Raw genomic sequence first — 16,962 nt, 5'->3', positions numbered from 1 at the left:
CCTCTGCAGTTGGGGTTACGGTGCTTTCTGCAGAGAATCCTGATACTGGACGGAGTCGTGGAGGCACGCGGAGCACTGGGAGACTCGGCGCGCAGACATGGCAGCACCCACGGCGAGGGTACTCAAGGGAGCCAATGATGGAAGCCTAGGAGGTGGGATGTGGCATCACAGCGATGGGGAGTCGTGCTCAGCAGTGGCGCTGCAGCCTACAGTGCGCTAGGAGAGAAAGTGTGTAGTGTGCGTGGGACTGGCCCTGGCTCGTTATCTTAACAAGCCAGAGATAGCCAATCAAGTCGAGTTTGTTGTGAGTTGAGTGTGCTTATAATCCACGCGCTTCATGTTCACTCCTACATTGGTTGGGTAAACTACTCGATGAGGACTTGGTTGTGTTGGCATGCGAGAATTTCTAAGTCTATCTTTTTGCTTCTTATAAGCATAAGTAAAATTGTTTATTAACGATAAAAAATAATTTATTGATAATACTTTTAAATGTATTTTTATGATATAAAAGCAAAGATTAAAAAATAAAGTACGATGAGAAACATCAAATCAACTTTGGTGTTGATTTTTAAAATTCGAATTTTCACTACGAAAAGATGATAGCTTCCGTTTGCAACACACTCCGTCTGTATATGGAGCTGGACGCTAAGTCACCAAACGTGCACGTCCATGTTAAAAGTTTTGCCTGCACAACGGCAAATTTAATAATTTAATTTAAGGGTAAAATTGCACTTAAGCTTCAAGGACCTGGCTGTGGTGTGAAACGATTTAGTGCAGGAACTTAAAAAATGAGTATACCAGTTTAGATAACCTGTTAAGTGTGTACTTTTTGGTTAAAAAAAAACAAGCGCCACCTGAGATTTGAATTTGTTTTGATGGTAACTGCTGTGGCCATACAGTAGGTCTTTTCTAGTGGAGTAATAATCTTCGCATACGCTTTTATTTTGCTGTGTTCGTTCCCGTAGAGGTCACAAGCATGCATACATGGCTATAAAAAATTCCTATATTTTCGCTTATATTTATGATTATAAGCTAATTTTAAAATAATTTGAGTTGAGAGTTAATTTGAAGTTATTTTTATCGTAGTTTATTTTTCCTTAAATCACTCAAAATACGCATATAAAATTTTATCTATAAATTAATTTTTTAATAGTTAAAAAATGGTTTCGCTTATATTTCTAAACCATCAAAAGATGGTGGTGAAAGTCTCGTGTGGCACATCTTTTGACCAAATTACACACAACAACTAACTTCTTGCATATGGACGTTCATTTATTAGAGTTCTTGCTATATTAGACCGCATCCGCTAACCAAGTTTTTTATTTACCCTTAATCTAATTTCGTAAAAGATTAGAGATCATGGTCGATGGATGATATAGTTTTAGCGTGTAATTTTAATTTTGAGGCCGATTAGATTATAACAGAGTAGCACCCTATCTTTTCACTTATACTTATGCTAATATTATTTTCAACCTTAAATTTAGAATTGATTTTGATGTTTTTCATTATAGTCCAATTCTCAACCTAGCTTTTATGTCGCTAAGAACACATGTATAAAAAAATTATTTATAAAATTATCTTTTGTTTGTGAATATGCCACCTGGACAATCACCCATGAGTGCATGCAATGATGCTAAGTATGCAACATTTTGTTACCGTAACGTTTGAAGTGAGGCCGATTAGAGTACAATAGAGTGAATACAAGCATTCTCCCCTGTTTCCAACTTATCCTTTCTCGTTTTATACACACATTTTCAAATAAAGTGTTTTTAAGCAAACTCTATAAAAAAGTTATTTTAAAAATCATATTATTCTATTTACTTAATTAATCATGTGTTATGTCACTCTATTTTGCGCATGTAGATAGAAGTATCCAACCCCTTGGCAAACATTCTCTAAGATTATCAACATTTCTATGTTATTACTTGGCTATCAACCGTATATCAATCATTTTTTTATAACTTTACATCCTAACTATCATTCCATCGTACTTATCTCTTAGTTCATTTAGTGCTAGCTCATTTTAAAGGATTTGTAAAGAAATAATATAGAATATAAAATCCTCTAAAATATTAACGCTCGTTTCAAAGAAATGCACCCCATAAAAACTACAGTAAAAATTTTATATCCCTCCACTATCGGGATAAAACATAGAAAAAATCTACTCTATCCTTAATGTTCACAATCCTTTGGCTGACATGCAAAACCAATTTAGAAAATTTTTCTATGCTTTAAAAACCTATGGGTTTGCATATGCATTTCTATTGATACGTTTTTACTATTCATGCAATTTAGAAATCCTATATAAAAAGAACGAGCCCTCGATAAGGGATACAGGTTTCCATCGTTCTTAATCTGTAGCAAACAACATTAAAATATTTGTTGAGTAAAATTTTTTCCACAATCTTAATATTTACTCACTCTATTTTGTATTATAAGACTTTCTAGGTTTGTTTAGATTTATCTATATATAAATTTATATTTTTTATATGTCTAGATTTGAAAGAAGCGGTTTTTGATCGAAAAGAAACCCGATGTGATATATGGTTGGCGAAGCAAGCAAAGAGAGAAGACACGCTTTAAAATGGCGGAAGGTTCTGGAAGAGGCACGCATTTCTTTTTCTTCTTGTTTCTTTATTTATCATTACTCCGCTAGTCTGGTTTCAACTCGACTCTCCCCTACCTAATCAAAACATCGGAGCCGCCGCCGTCCATCTCCCAAACCCTAGAAGAAGAAGAAGAAGAGGAAGGCGGTGCCGTGCCATGGCCACCACCGGCTCCTCCCTCCTCCTCCTCCTCGTCGGCTCCTCCCCTATCCGCGTAGTACGCACATACTTGCTGCTAAACCCCTAAACCCCCCCTTTTCCCCCTCGATTCGATTTGATTTACTGAGGACTGTGTTTTGCACCGCAGAGGGACAGGAGGCGCAGGAGGAGTGCCAGCGTGCCCGCTCGTAGGCCTCGTGTGGGAGCGGTGCGCGCGTCCGCCAAGGACATCGCCTTCGACCAGGGATCGCGATCCTCCCTCCAGGCCGGCGTCGAGAAGCTAGCCTCCGCCGTTGGCGTCACCCTCGGTCCCAGAGGTTGTTACTTGATCCGTCCCTTTCCTCTTTCTTATTTTCTTGATTCAATGTCTGCAACGCCGGGAAGGAAATAATTTCTGCTTATTCACATTTTTTATTTTTATGTGGGGATTTCATTTCATCACGTTGCTTCCTCCTCCTTAACGATTGGGGACGTTGGTTACATTTGCTACTTTAATCTGTAGTAATTAGTTTTTGCTAGGGATTCGCTTCATATGCTATGTTCAAGCAATAGTCTATTTGCTGACATACGCCACTAATTTTCTGTTGTAGATATTGGTACATTTTTCTATAGATATTGTCAAATTTAAAAGAGATCTGACTTGGGACAAACCCAAATTGACTTATAACATAAAACACAGGGAGTATACATGTTCCAAGAGAAGCTGCTATTCGTTGCCTATTTAATTAATGGGAAAATTGCAAAGATGCCATTATAATTTTGCGAAATCGTAGATATGTCATCCTGGCCCACTTGTCATTGACTCACGTGGACCCTACATGTCATTGAGATACCAGTGGCATATTTCTAACTTTGCAAAATTATAATGGCACGGTTGCAAATTTCCCTTAATTAATTGCATCCAACCTCACCATTTCAAGGTTCCCACTTCCCTTTGTTGTTATGCTTTTCTTAAAATGTTTACTTGCTTAGGAGATGCAACTCTCTGTGAGTCGGGTTTGATCTTGTGATGTCAATCTTTGTTGCGATGCAATATGTGTCTTTTTTTTCTTTATGTATCTTACTTCAGGCTTTTGTGGTCATATCCTTTCTGCTGCAGGCAGTGTCTAACTCAATTTCCTATCTCTTCTTGGTATTGTAGGAAGGAATGTCGTTTTGGATGAGTTTGGGAGCCCTAAAGTGGTCAATGATGGAGTTACCATTGCTCGAGCTATTGAGCTTGCTGACCCAATGGAGAATGCTGGCGCTGCTTTGATTCGCGAGGTAACAGCATCTTGCTCTCTCTTAGCTAACATATTTACATTGTTTCTTGTCATGGTTAAACCGTATGAATTCCCTGAATACGTCTACTCCAAGTAATGTATTGCTTACTTTCTAACAACATGCATTCATTTCTCTCAAACAAAAGGTTGCCAGCAAGACAAATGACTCAGCGGGTGATGGCACTACAACCGCATCTGTTTTGGCTCGTGAGATCATAAAATTGGGCCTACTGAGTGTTACTTCAGGGGCAAACCCAGTATCTATTAAAAGGGGCATAGACAAGACTGTGCAAAGTTTAGTCCAGGAACTTGAGAAGAAGTCAAGGCCTGTGAAGGGCAGCAGTGATATTAAAGGTGAGCCCCACTGCGTAATGGAAGGTTTGGATTTAAACATATGTATACAACCAGAGAGCCTAGCTCATTGCATGAGGAAGGAATATTATCTTGAGCAATTATTTTTCTTGTTTTAGCTGTTGCTGCTATATCTGCTGGGAATGATGACTTTGTTGGGACCATGATCGCTGAGGCCATTGACAAGGTTGGCCCTGATGGTGTTCTTTCAATTGAGTCATCATCATCTTTTGAGACCACTGTTGAAGTTGAAGAAGGAATGGAGGTATGCAGCATTGCTAGGATTGCTCACTTTCTGATTCTTTTATTTCTGGCCAGTATAATAGTTTTTGGCCATATGTTTTCTTCCTGCTGAAATTGTTCTGCATTTCCTTTATGTTTGCAGATTGATAGAGGATATATCTCTCCTCAGTTTGTTACAAATCCTGAGAAGTCGCTTGTTGAGTTTGAAAATGCCAGAATTCTTGTCACTGACCAGAAGATTTCTTCAATAAAAGAAATACTTCCTTTGCTGGAACAAACAACTCAATTAAGAGCACCTCTTCTCATAATCGCGGAGGATGTAGCTGGCGAAGCGTTGGCAACTTTAGTTGTCAACAAGCTTAGAGGAATTCTCAATGTAGCTGCAATTAAAGCACCTGGTTTTGGTGAAAGGCGTAAGGCTCTTCTCCAGGACATTGCCATTGTTACAGGTAAAACTAGTGGACTGGCTTATTGGACTTCTTTTTTCCCGTTGTCACAATGTGCCATGTTTGTTAACCAATAGCTCTCACTTGTTTATGAAATACTTCATCCCATAACTATGTTATGCCATTGTTACCGTTTCACAATTATTTATTTATGCATTATGCAATACATGGATGTAGTGGATTACATGATATGATATAGACATGCATTGTGTAATCCTAATATTTATCATCATCTGTTTCTTGGTATTATGCACTGTCCATCTACTGCAATATAGGCAAGGTTAATGCATTATTTGCTGTCTAGCAAAATTTCATGCTATAACAAAGATCACTCTGCGCCACCACCCCACCACCAAATTTGTATTAGGTGAAGTGATTGAAACCAGCAAGTAGAATAAAGTCCTGAGACAAAATTGAGTTACTTAAACATAGAACTAGAGAGCATTTTTTCTTCTAGAGAAGCTCCCATTTGTTAGATTGTATCTCTATTGCTAGTCCGCTTTACTGTACGTCTTGTTCTGTCTTTTGTTTCAGGTGCTGAATTTCAAGCCAAAGATCTGGGCTTACTGGTGGAGAATACAACAGTAGAGCAGCTTGGCATAGCCCGGAAAGTGAAAATCTCCCAGTCAGCCACAACCATTATAGCAGATGTTGCCACCAAAGATGAGATCCAGGCAAGAATTGCACAGTTGAAGAGAGAGCTTTCCCAGACAGACTCAGTATATGACTCTGAGAAGTTGGCTGAAAGAATCGCAAAGCTCTCTGGTGGAGTTGCGGTTATAAAGGTAGGAGCTGCAACTGAAACAGAGCTTGAGGATCGCAAGCTCCGTATTGAGGATGCCAAGAATGCAACATTTGCAGCTATTGAGGAAGGTATAGTACCTGGAGGTGGTGCGGCCTATGTTCACCTGTCAACATTTGTACCAGCCATCAAGGAGAAGTTGGACGACCCTGAAGAGCGCCTTGGTGCTGACATCATTCAGAAGGTATTATTCCACCTAGAATAACATTGTTGACACTTAAACCAAGGGAATATAGTGGTACTCTATTCTATGTGTATCTGTCTAGGTTTATTGCTCAAAAGCAATCTACTATGTGTGGCTTTCATCTAGTAAATCAAATTTGGAACTTGAGGATTTTAGTCTTGTTTTGTGTTACTATAATTAGTATTCGTGGGTGCTTTTGCAGGCTCTAGTGGCACCGGCAGCACTAATAGCTCATAATGCTGGAGTTGAAGGGGAAGTAATTGTAGAAAAGATCAAGGACAGTGAATGGGAGGTTGGTTACAATGCGATGGCTGACAAGCACGAGAACTTAGTACAGGCTGGTGTGATTGACCCTGCAAAGGTGACAAGATGTGCGCTGCAAAACGCAGCCTCGGTGGCTGGAATGGTGCTAACTACGCAGGCCATTGTTGTGGAGAAGCCGAAGAAGAAGGCGTCGGCAGCTTCAGAGGGTTCTCTTGCCATGTAAGGACCATTATTATCCTGGGCCTGGGAGGGGTTAGGAACAAGGGCATGGTTTCTACCTGTGCTGTGCTGTGTAATCCCTTGTTCCGTTGCTGATTTTGCTACTGCTCGTGACAGCAAAACAAAGTCATTTTATAAGTTGTTTTAGCAAAGGTGAACTTATGAAGAAGAAGAATAAAATCTACTCTAGTCCAAGTGAAGTGAAGCGGTACAATGGTTTCCCCTTGATGTGCTGGATTGTTTTTGCACCAGAATTCTTGGAGAATATTCAAATACCCCAAAGAGCCGAGCCAGTAGAGGTGTCTGTTTGCAATAAAAGTAGTGCTTTGGGCAAGAGAGAGAGAGAGAGAGAGAGAGAGAGAGAGAGAGATAATTGGTTGCATAAAATGCATTGCGAAATGCTAATGCTAGTGCCAGCCAAGAAGGAGAAGAGGGGGTACCGTAGCCGTAGGGAGGAAGCGCGTTCGCAGCAACTCCAATCCAATCCATTGAATGGGAATATGGTTCCTTGAGTTCCATTCCATGGTGGTGGCACTACACCCGCCTTATCCTCGCCCAACCAACAACCACACACCTTATCCTCACCCAACAGAGCCCTGGACTGGATGAGCTTTGTGATTTGTCCAGGTGGCCTGCAGGACACTGGCAAGCCCCCCGCTTCTCAATCTTTGGATTCTTCTTGTTTAAGTCCACCTTTGTTTTTTTTCTCCCTCTGGTAAGCTTGTTAAGCTGTCTAGGGCCGTGTGCGGCAAGCCGAGTTAGGTATCTTAATTCCCCCGTTTCCTACGTTCATGTTTTTCGAACTGTTAAACGGTATATTTTTTGTGAAAATTTTTCATAGGAAAGTTGTTTTAAAAAATCATATTAATCTATTTTCTATTTTTTAATAATTAATAATTAATAATCATGTAATAATCTATCACTGCGTTTTTCCACGTGGGATAACTAACCACTCCTCCCCTTCAGTCCAACGCGGCCTAAGAGCATTTCCAAGAACTCATGCATATTTTAGTCCTGCATATGGTTATTTGGATGACAATGCAAAAAAGATTCCTCCATCCTTATCCCCTTGCACTTCAAGAGATCATGCATAATCCATCATCCATATTTATTTTATTAATATTTTACAACCACCTAATCTCATGTTGATATTACTCTCTTCTCTTATGATTGGACGTTGAAATATGCATTTAGAAGAGAACATCTAAATTTGGATGATCTCTTGGATGGCCATTTATTTTTGCATGATGAGTTGCACGAACGGTTGGAGCTAGTTTTTCTCTTCATATCGTCTATTTTCCATATGTATGATGAGATACATGAGCTCTTGGAATGCTCTAAGGGGTCATCTTTTGATATTTTAAAAGAAAAATATTAAATGAGATATATTCAAACAAAAAATAATTTATGAATAAAAATTTTATATATGTGTTTGTAGTGATAAAAAAACAAAGTCTAAAGAAATAATGTACGATGAAAAAACTTCAAAATCAACTTAAATTTATATTTTAAAATTTAAACTTTGGTTTATAAGCATAAGCATAAGGAAAATGGTCATAAGAACGAGAGAGAAAAGAAAGTAAAATGTTACGTAAATCAAGGTAAGCATAAGTACATAATTAATTATTATAAACTTAAGTAATATGTTATTATGATTTTCTAAAGTAATTTGTAGAATATTTTTAGAAAAATGTACTCGAATTATATGCACGTAGAAAATAAGAAGAGAATATTTCTTTTATTCCTATCTTTGTGAGACAAAGAAACGGAGCCTCAGAAATGAGCGTGAACTTCTTAGGAAGGGCATGGAAGGGTGACATAACTTGAGGTGGAAGAAAGGATGATATGCTAGTAGTAAATGGGAATTAAACCGAAAGTAAGCGTATATGTAGATGGATGATAGAACAAGGAAGGGAATAGAAAAAGAAGGGGGCAAAATTTCATCACAACTTTTGCATTTGTTCATCCTCGTTGACGCTAGTACTACTGCGTCTGTTCCGTAATACCTAACTTTATTTTTCAGCTTTTATATAATGTTTTGACTATTCGTCTTATTTAAAAATTTTTGCGATTAATATTTTTATTGTTACTAGACTAGATGATAAAACATAAATAATATTTTATGCATGACTAATTTTTAAAATTTTTTACAAAATTTTTAAATAAAACGAATGATTAAACATAGGCACTAAAGTTATTATGAAACAGAGGCATGAGTATAAAGTATATATTTTATGGTTTGTTTAGTTGGTGTTTAGATTGAGAAAAGTTTTAGGAGAAGTGTCACGTCAAATGTTTGACTGGATGTCGGAAGAGGTTTTCGGACACGAATGAAAAAACGAATTTCACGGCTAGCCTAGAAACCGCGAGACGAATCTTTTGAGACTAATTAATCCGTCATTAGCACATGTTGGTTACTGTAGCACTTATGGTTAATCATGGACTAGTTAGGCTTAAAAGATTCGTCTCAAGATTTGTTCCATAACTGTGTAATTATTTTTTTGATTTATCTATATTTAATGCTCGAAGTGATGTTTTTAGAAAAAAATTTTTAGTAACTGAAAAGGCCTTAGCTGGAGGCCCAACAAAGGTCCATACCAGACCTGATTTGACTGGGGGTGGGCCCTTCCTCGATCACGTGCGCCAGGGACGGGACGGGACGGGAGTAGCGCTTGGGACTTGGAGTGGAGTGTTCAACTTCTTCCTTGCCCTCCCTCTTTTTCTCTTTTCCAAAATCAAAAGCAGCAAAAGCAGCAGCAGCAAATTCGCAATGCCAAGAGGTAGCTCTGGCTAGTTGGAGTTGCTACCGGAGCAGAAGCCGCCGGCCATGGACCCCTACCGCTCATCCTCCTCGTCGGCGAGCAGCCCCGCCTTGGGCCGCCGCTACTACCTGCCAAGGCCTGCCCGCCCCATCTCCTTCGAAGACTCCCCCGACTGGGCTGACGACGTCGACTCCATCCACCTCGCCACCGCCTCCGCCTCCGCCTCCCTCCACACCTCCCCGACGCCCTCCCTCCCCGACCCCCCCTCCTCCTCCTCCGCGGCCTGCCGAGACCGCAAGGTGGCCGGTGCCACCCTCGTCTGGAAGGACCTCAGCGTCTCTCGCACCCTCACCCTCAGGGACGACACCACCACCCGCCGCGTCCTCAAGAGCTCCACCGGCTACGCCCTGCCTGCTACCCTCACCGTCATCATGGGCCCCGCGCGCTCCGGTAAATCCACCCTCCTCAGGGCAATCGCCGGCAGGCTGCGCGCCGCCGAGAGGATGTACGGCCAACTCTTCGTCAACGCTGCCAACCAACGCTTGCCATATGGATCATATGTAAGCCCTGCCCCCTTCTCTCTCTACTACACTACTATGGAGTGATTATATCTTTGTTTCCTTTAATTTCCCCCATTGCGCTGCGCATGGTAGGACTTGGAGTATAGTGCATGTGCAAATAGTGGCCCAATGGATGGAGAGTAGTTGAAGTCATAGTCTCCCCCCCCATATATGGATATGGGGACCTGTTTATCCGTCCCCACAATTATCATAGGAATTAAAACCATGAAACACGCTTGCAGACCCAAGAATGCCAATGTTCTACTCCTTCCACCCATCTGTTCCATATCATAAGATGTTTGGCCCTACTAGGATTTTTCCATGGATCAATATATATGTTTTATATATTTATCTAGATTAATTACCATCCATATGAATCTAGAGAGAGCCATGACATCTTATAATGTGAAACGGATGTAATGGTTGCACTAGTCAACACAGTTTTTTAGATAATGGGTAAACCAGGCCTTTGCTTCACCTGGAGCTACAGCTAATTATTACAATGTTTGCAGCAACCAGCTGCCTAAAATGACTGTGCGTCTTCTTTATACTATTAAATTGCATCCAGTTATGCCACTATGTCATACAGTCTGTCCAATTGATGATCAAGTTTACTTACATGGCTTTGACATTCATTTATATGTTGGTGTTATAATATTGCGTTAATCATGTTAGTGCTAGATACAATAGACTGTTTATGCCTTCTGTTGGAGACTTGTAGGGTTATGTTGATCGAGCCGATGTGCTAATCGAGTCTCTCACAGTACGGGAGATGCTCTACTACTCAGCACACTTGCAGCTTCCGGGCCTATTCTCTTCAAAGACCTCTGTAGTTGAAGATGCTATTGCAGCCATGTCATTAGGTGACTACGCTGACAAGCTCATTGGTGGCCACTGTTTTATGAAGCGGCTGCCAACTGGAGAAAGGAGGCGGCTCAGCATTGCAAGAGAGCTAGTGATGAGACCACATGTTCTATTTATCGACGAGCCTCTGTATCATCTTGACAGGTTTGTTTCATTGCCATTCCAGAGGGGTCAAAACAACTATTGCCTGCACATGTCCTTGATCATGACAATCCCCCAAAAAATGCCAGCTTGAACTATTTCTGCATTTTGTTTTAAGATAATGGGGTGTCCTGGCCGCCTCTACTTCAATGGTTGAACTATTTCTGTATGCATGACAATTTCGACTTTCACATAGCATGTGTATTAATATGACAATCTTATTTAGCTGTAGAGTTAAAAGTGCGACTGTGTTCTCATTTCTTTGCTGCAGTGTTTCTGCACTTCTACTGATGGTAACATTGAAGAAACTTGCAAGCACAGGATGCACGGTCATCTTCACAATGTATCAAAGCAGTACAGAAGTTTTTGGACTTTTTGATCGAATTTGCTTGCTTTCAGATGGGAATACACTCTTTTTTGGAGAAACGTTGGCGTGCCTACAGGTGAAGAAGTTATATGTATACATTTTACATGCATTCCCAATTTAGCATTTGGTTGGAATAAAGGTACTCTGTTTGGACTAAAACTATTGAGTCCTGTAGTTTGGATGCAATAGTCATTACAGTTGCTGTAAGATTACAGGGCTAGTTGTTTTAGAGAATTTTAGAGAACTAGTTATTTCAGTACTTGAGCACGATTGTATTTACTGGAGCACACTAAATCAGAAACCCATGGCAGAATCCAAGTAACATTGATAGTAATCTGAGAAGCCTGCGCAAAAAATGTACTAATTAGTAGCACGGCAGAGAAAAAAAAGATTATTTTCCTGATTTTTTTGTCATAATTCTCATAATCTGCCTTGTGTGCGCTTCTTGTTTTGCCTTTCTCTTTTCTGTTGCAGCACTTCTCAAATGCTGGCTTTCCATGTCCAATCATGCAAAGCCCATCTGATCACTTCTTGCGGGCCATCAATACTGATTTCGACAGAATCATAGCCATGTGCAAAAATTTGCAGGTATCTGATAGACCCATCTTGACAATAGATTTGGTTTTTATTTCGACCCTTTACTCAAGTACATGCTGAAAGTCCTTTGTAGTAAGAGATAAAAACATCTGTAGTTACTAACAGGATGATCAAGGGGACTTTTCATCAGTGAGCATGGACACAGCTGTGGCAATCCGTACACTGGAAGCAACATACAAATCATCAGCTGACTCTGTTGCTGTTGAATCACTGGTTGCAAAATTGACGGAGAAGGTAGCTAATTGTTGAAACACACTGTAAAAGGAAATGAATTATCTATGCCATTCTTTCATCCTGCACATTGCACCTAATTGTTTCAGAATTCAGACCATAGTCAGTCGAAACGATAGAATCAACTCTCTCTGGATTAATTTTCACAATGCAAAAGTAGCGCTATGCATCCAAACAAGAATAGTTGGCAGTTGGCATAGCCACAAAGATCATTACATATATTTCTGGATGTTCTTATAAGTTATAAGTTATAACTAGAAAGGAAGCCTACATCTTGTTTAATGTTTTATACATTTTATTTGCATAAATATAAAAATATTTAATTTTGGATGACTTTTAGTTGAAATAATACATTTTATATTGTAAGACGTTTTGGCTATATCTAAATTCATTTATTAATCAATGTATATTATCTGTATACACGTTTAGATTTATTAGCATCTATATGAATCTAAACAATGCTAGAAAGTCTTGCATTGTGAAACATGGGTAGTAGTATATAACACACTTATATTTTTGTCCCCTCAATGACTGCTCTACATGGTACAAACTACAAGCTTATAGCTAAGCAGAGCACCCTACACTTCTGTTGTCACTTTGTGTACAAGGGTTATAAGCTGACCTAGGATTGTATAGCTGAAGCATCAGAGCTTATAAGCTGACATTCACCCATCTAAACTTCCAGGATACTAAAGCAGTCTGCCATAACCATTGTTGGGACAGATGTCTCAACAATAGTACACCATAGTACAGTCTCCAAGTGGGCTATTTCTTTACCATGATTCCCAAGGCTAGATAAGCTTGCTATGATCTCATTGTGATGCTCTGTTGATCATGTTTCTTTTATCCATTACTTGGCTAAAGATTACATTGAATTAAAAAGATGGGTGAGGAAATGAGTTATCTATGCCATTCTTTCATCCTGCACATTGCACCTAATTGTTTCAGACCATAGTCAGTCGAAATGATAGAATCAACTCTCTTTGGATTAATTTTCACAATGCAAAAATAGCATAATGAATCCAAACAAGAATATTTGTCAGTTGGCACAGCCACAAAGATTGTTGCATATCTTTCTGGATGTTCTTATGATGATTTACATCTTGGCATTCCTGTTCCTGTGGAGAATTTTGGTTGGACTCCAATCACAACTTGGAATGTGGCGACCTAGTTGGCTCAGTGTAATCTAAACCACACATCTAACTATGAACATGTTAAATCCAGTACAATATAATTTAGGATAGTACTACACACTATCGCCATGAACATATAATTTGCTATTGCGTGGTTTTACATTTATCTGTCCCCGTTATTTTTCTTACATGGTGTGCTGCAGGAAGGTCCTCTCTTGAAACGTAAGGCCAGAGCTAGTAATACAACACGAATAGGTGTTCTCACCTGGAGATCGTTGCTAATAATGTCAAGAAATTGGAAATATTTCTGGAGCAGATTTGCCTTGTATATGCTTCTTACCCTCTCAGTCGGCACCATATTTAGCAACATTGGTCATTCATTGTCATCTGTAATGGTTAGTAGCATTACTCTCTTATGTTTGAATCTAATAAATCACATTGAATGATGATAGGAATTCACGTTGTTTCAACAGGTTAGGGTTTCTGCAATATTTGTGTATGTATCATTTGTCATCCTTCTAAGTATTTCTGGAGTACCTGCTCATATTGATGAAATCAAGGTGATTTTTTTTCTTTAATATTATGCCCACTTCCTTCTCATTTGTTTTTTTTAAACAGAGTAATTATTTCTCCTTTTTTTTTGTATTGAGATACAGTTGTGTTAGTATCCATTAACGAAAGAAAATGTACTGGCTTGTCCAAGCACTACAATCTATTAATAGCACAAATTGTTTTCTTCCTATGCAGATATATTCCCATGAGGAAGCGAATCAACATTCGGGGACAATGGTTTTCCTACTAGGGCACTTTCTATCCAGTATTCCGTTTCTTTTTCTGATCACCATTTCGTCATCGCTGGTTTTCTACTTCCTGATAGGACTCAGGAATGAGTTCAGTTTCTTTATGTATTTTGTGATCACCATGTTTATGTGCCTGTTGGCAAATGAAGCACTTATGATGATTGTTGCTTACATATGGCTCGACACTTACAAGTGCACCTTAACTCTCATTTGCTTATACGTAAGGCTTCCTTATGCTAGTCCTTTGTAATGATAAACAATACATTAGTTAGTTGGATCAATATTGATAACAACGGTAATGTTATTGGTTCAGGTTATTATGATGCTCGTGGGTGGATACTTTCGAATCCGAGGTGGTCTACCTTGCTCTGTGTGGAAATATCCTTTGTCGTATGTTTCATTCCATGTGTATGCAGTTCAGGTAAGTTGGCATAAATTCTCCTGTAGTAAATACTACCTTCATCCCATAATAAATGCAACACTATAGCTTAAAGTTGAACTACATGGCATGTACTTATTATAGGACGGAGATAATAGTAATATATAGAGTAAAGCTTGCTGTAATAGGTGGTGGGCTAACACTAAGGTATATTATATAGAGAGAGAGCAAGTAACAATTGTGCAACGTCTGTTTCTGCAGGGGTTGCTCGAGAACGAATATGTGGGCACATCGTTTGCGGTTGGTGCGATTAGGACGATACCGGGTGTCCAAGCTGTTGGAGGGTCATACGAGATATCCTCTTCAGTAAACGCAAAGTGGGTGAATCTGCTGGTTTTGGTTGTGATGGCGGTTGGATACCGTGTTATTCTGTACGTGTTGCTTCGTGTGAATGTAAGGAAACACATGAGGTTGGATCGTTAGGTGGTGTCTCCGGAGCTGGACACCAGAATCGTTACTGCAAAGTGATTTACTTACTGTGCCATAGCGACAGCCAATGCGTGTATCCAGTTCCCATATGTGGTTGACATTGATATGTAGAAGTAGAGTAGTGGAAGTGGAGGCGAAATGCACATACTATTTGCTATGTTGTGTGCGTTTGTATGTATGCATGACGGACAGACGAATTGTTTGGTTTAATTTGGAGATTGTTTTGTTCGTAGATCGACTATTGCTCTGTACGTATACTACTCCGGTAGATTGTTTCTACTGCTTGCATTGCTGGCTTGGCTGCTTGGTAGATAACTAATATAACTCCATTGGACCGCAGAGAGGTTCGTTTAGGGCATGATACAGTAAATATACTTACTGTACAAAAGAGAAGAGAGGCACGTACGCATAATGGATTACCATGGGCTGGGCGTCAACGTATTTTACAGCAAAAAAGGTGTACTTATGCTCCCTTCACTATTGCCTGAATCTGATTTTGCTCCCCTAACCGCAAAACCATGGACATTGACTTGGTCTACATCAGCAGTTTTGAATGTAGTTTGGTTCTTCGTGACATTTGCATGGTATCCACATCTAACAGTTTTTATCTAAGGTGACATGTTGACTTGATCCACGTACATTGACGTAGTAATATACTAGAAAAATAAACTAAAATGTGTAGCCCACATGTCAGTCACAAGCAAAAATTATTAAAAAAAACCTAGTAGGCTCTAGAAGAATGTTTAGTTTCTGCTTGAGCATTATAATCTCGAACACCTACAAATGACTCCTAAATGCTCGATGTGCAGTACGATATTGAGTGTATCACCTCACGTTGTGCCCCCTAGCGACATACCAAGAGTGCTTCCTTAGAAGGCGCGCGTGCGCAGGCGTGCACCATAAGATGAAGACCACGGTTGGTGTGCTGCTGTCCTCGTAGGCCACGAAGAAGCCATCCAAGAAAGGAGAAGCGGGGTGGCAAGGAGCGCTTGGATATGGTTAGTTGGAGGTGTCGAGGGATGAGGGCGGCATAGGATAGAGGTGGACAAGAAGAAGGAGACAGTAGGCCTGAAGGAAGTGGGTGAACGACCACGAAGACACAGATATGATCGATTGACGCATCCATGTCATGGGCCACGGTGGGATAGGCAAGACCATGCTCACGCGGCTCTTTGTTCCAGCATGACACCATGATGAGGAGCTTCAATCTAACGGCATGGGCTGAGCGGCTTCAGCTAGCCACCACCTATAACGAGATTGTGCTCATCAAGCAAATCTTGCATTTTCTAGGCGTCGAGGTGCCTAATGATATCACTAGCTTTGATGGCCTCCAAGGCAAGATCAGTGAATATGTGTTATATGATAGGTTCCTGCTGGTTCTCGACGATGTTTGGAACAAGGAGAAATGCATGAGTTCATCTCGAGAGAGATGTGGAGAATGTGTTGGTGTCCCAAAAATAAGGGAAAGTCAGGAGGAAGATTGTTGTCATTACCCGAGAGAAAATTGCTATCTTTCGTGAGGAGGAGAAGGACGGCGTCGGTGTGGCCATGAGGCATAGTGATAACAATAAATACGGTGAAGAGCACCTCCTATATTGCTCTCAGATGATGCGCAAGATTGTGGAATATGTGCTGAGGCATCGAGGTGGTTATGTGGTTGGAGGAGGCAACAGAAGAGGGTTGCTTTTGTATCATTTGGCTAACGTACTTGGCAGTGTTCATGACCATGAAGCGATCTAATAGTTAATGAGGCCTGCAACGAGGAGTCGCTAGTGTTTTTTTTAAAAAATATGTACACATTTTTCTTGCAACTGACGTTTGGGTCTACTATACAATTTTGTGTTAACGTGTGTTAAATGAGATGAAATCGCTGATGTATATGCCACACAAGGGTTATATTTTTTTTCCAGACAACAGTCGAGAGGGAGCAAAATTATATTGTTTTAGTTTATACAAATGTAATGCCTTGATGGAGTATTAAGTGAGGGCGGTGTACAACAGGTAGGTGTGATGAATGTGCGTCATCATGGGCCAACCCAATAAGAATAAGAATGCAAGGAGGAGGAGGAGAATATGGGAGCGTCGGATGAAGAGAATGGACGG

At 40.1% G+C, this 16,962-nt stretch overlaps 2 protein-coding genes across 2 annotated transcripts; both read left to right on the top strand.

The window, feature by feature from the left end:
• The first annotated feature begins 2,653 nt into the window (after positions 1-2,653).
• Positions 2,654-6,737, top strand: LOC102716954 (ruBisCO large subunit-binding protein subunit alpha). Its single transcript, XM_006651989.3, has 8 exons — positions 2,654-2,823; positions 2,914-3,082; positions 3,907-4,028; positions 4,174-4,381; positions 4,498-4,643; positions 4,764-5,070; positions 5,602-6,053; positions 6,256-6,737. Exons 1-8 carry the CDS (start codon positions 2,764-2,766, stop codon positions 6,538-6,540), a joined length of 1,749 nt encoding a protein of 582 aa, XP_006652052.1. The 5' UTR covers positions 2,654-2,763; the 3' UTR covers positions 6,541-6,737.
• Positions 6,738-9,266: 2,529 nt separating this feature from the next.
• On the top strand, positions 9,267-15,091 carry LOC102716674 (ABC transporter G family member 3). Its single transcript, XM_006651988.3, has 10 exons — positions 9,267-9,858; positions 10,580-10,866; positions 11,135-11,306; positions 11,705-11,818; positions 11,933-12,061; positions 13,395-13,586; positions 13,665-13,751; positions 13,939-14,211; positions 14,305-14,412; positions 14,632-15,091. The coding sequence occupies exons 1-10, from the start codon at positions 9,364-9,366 to the stop codon at positions 14,851-14,853; spliced, it is 2,079 nt and encodes a 692-aa protein (XP_006652051.3). The 5' UTR covers positions 9,267-9,363; the 3' UTR covers positions 14,854-15,091.
• Positions 15,092-16,962: the final 1,871 nt, after the last annotated feature.

Source organism: Oryza brachyantha, chromosome 3 (genome assembly GCF_000231095.2).
Source record: "Oryza brachyantha chromosome 3, ObraRS2, whole genome shotgun sequence".
NCBI classification, from domain to species: Eukaryota; Viridiplantae; Streptophyta; class Magnoliopsida; order Poales; family Poaceae; genus Oryza; species Oryza brachyantha.
This window is presented reverse-complemented; position numbering and strand designations above follow the sequence as displayed.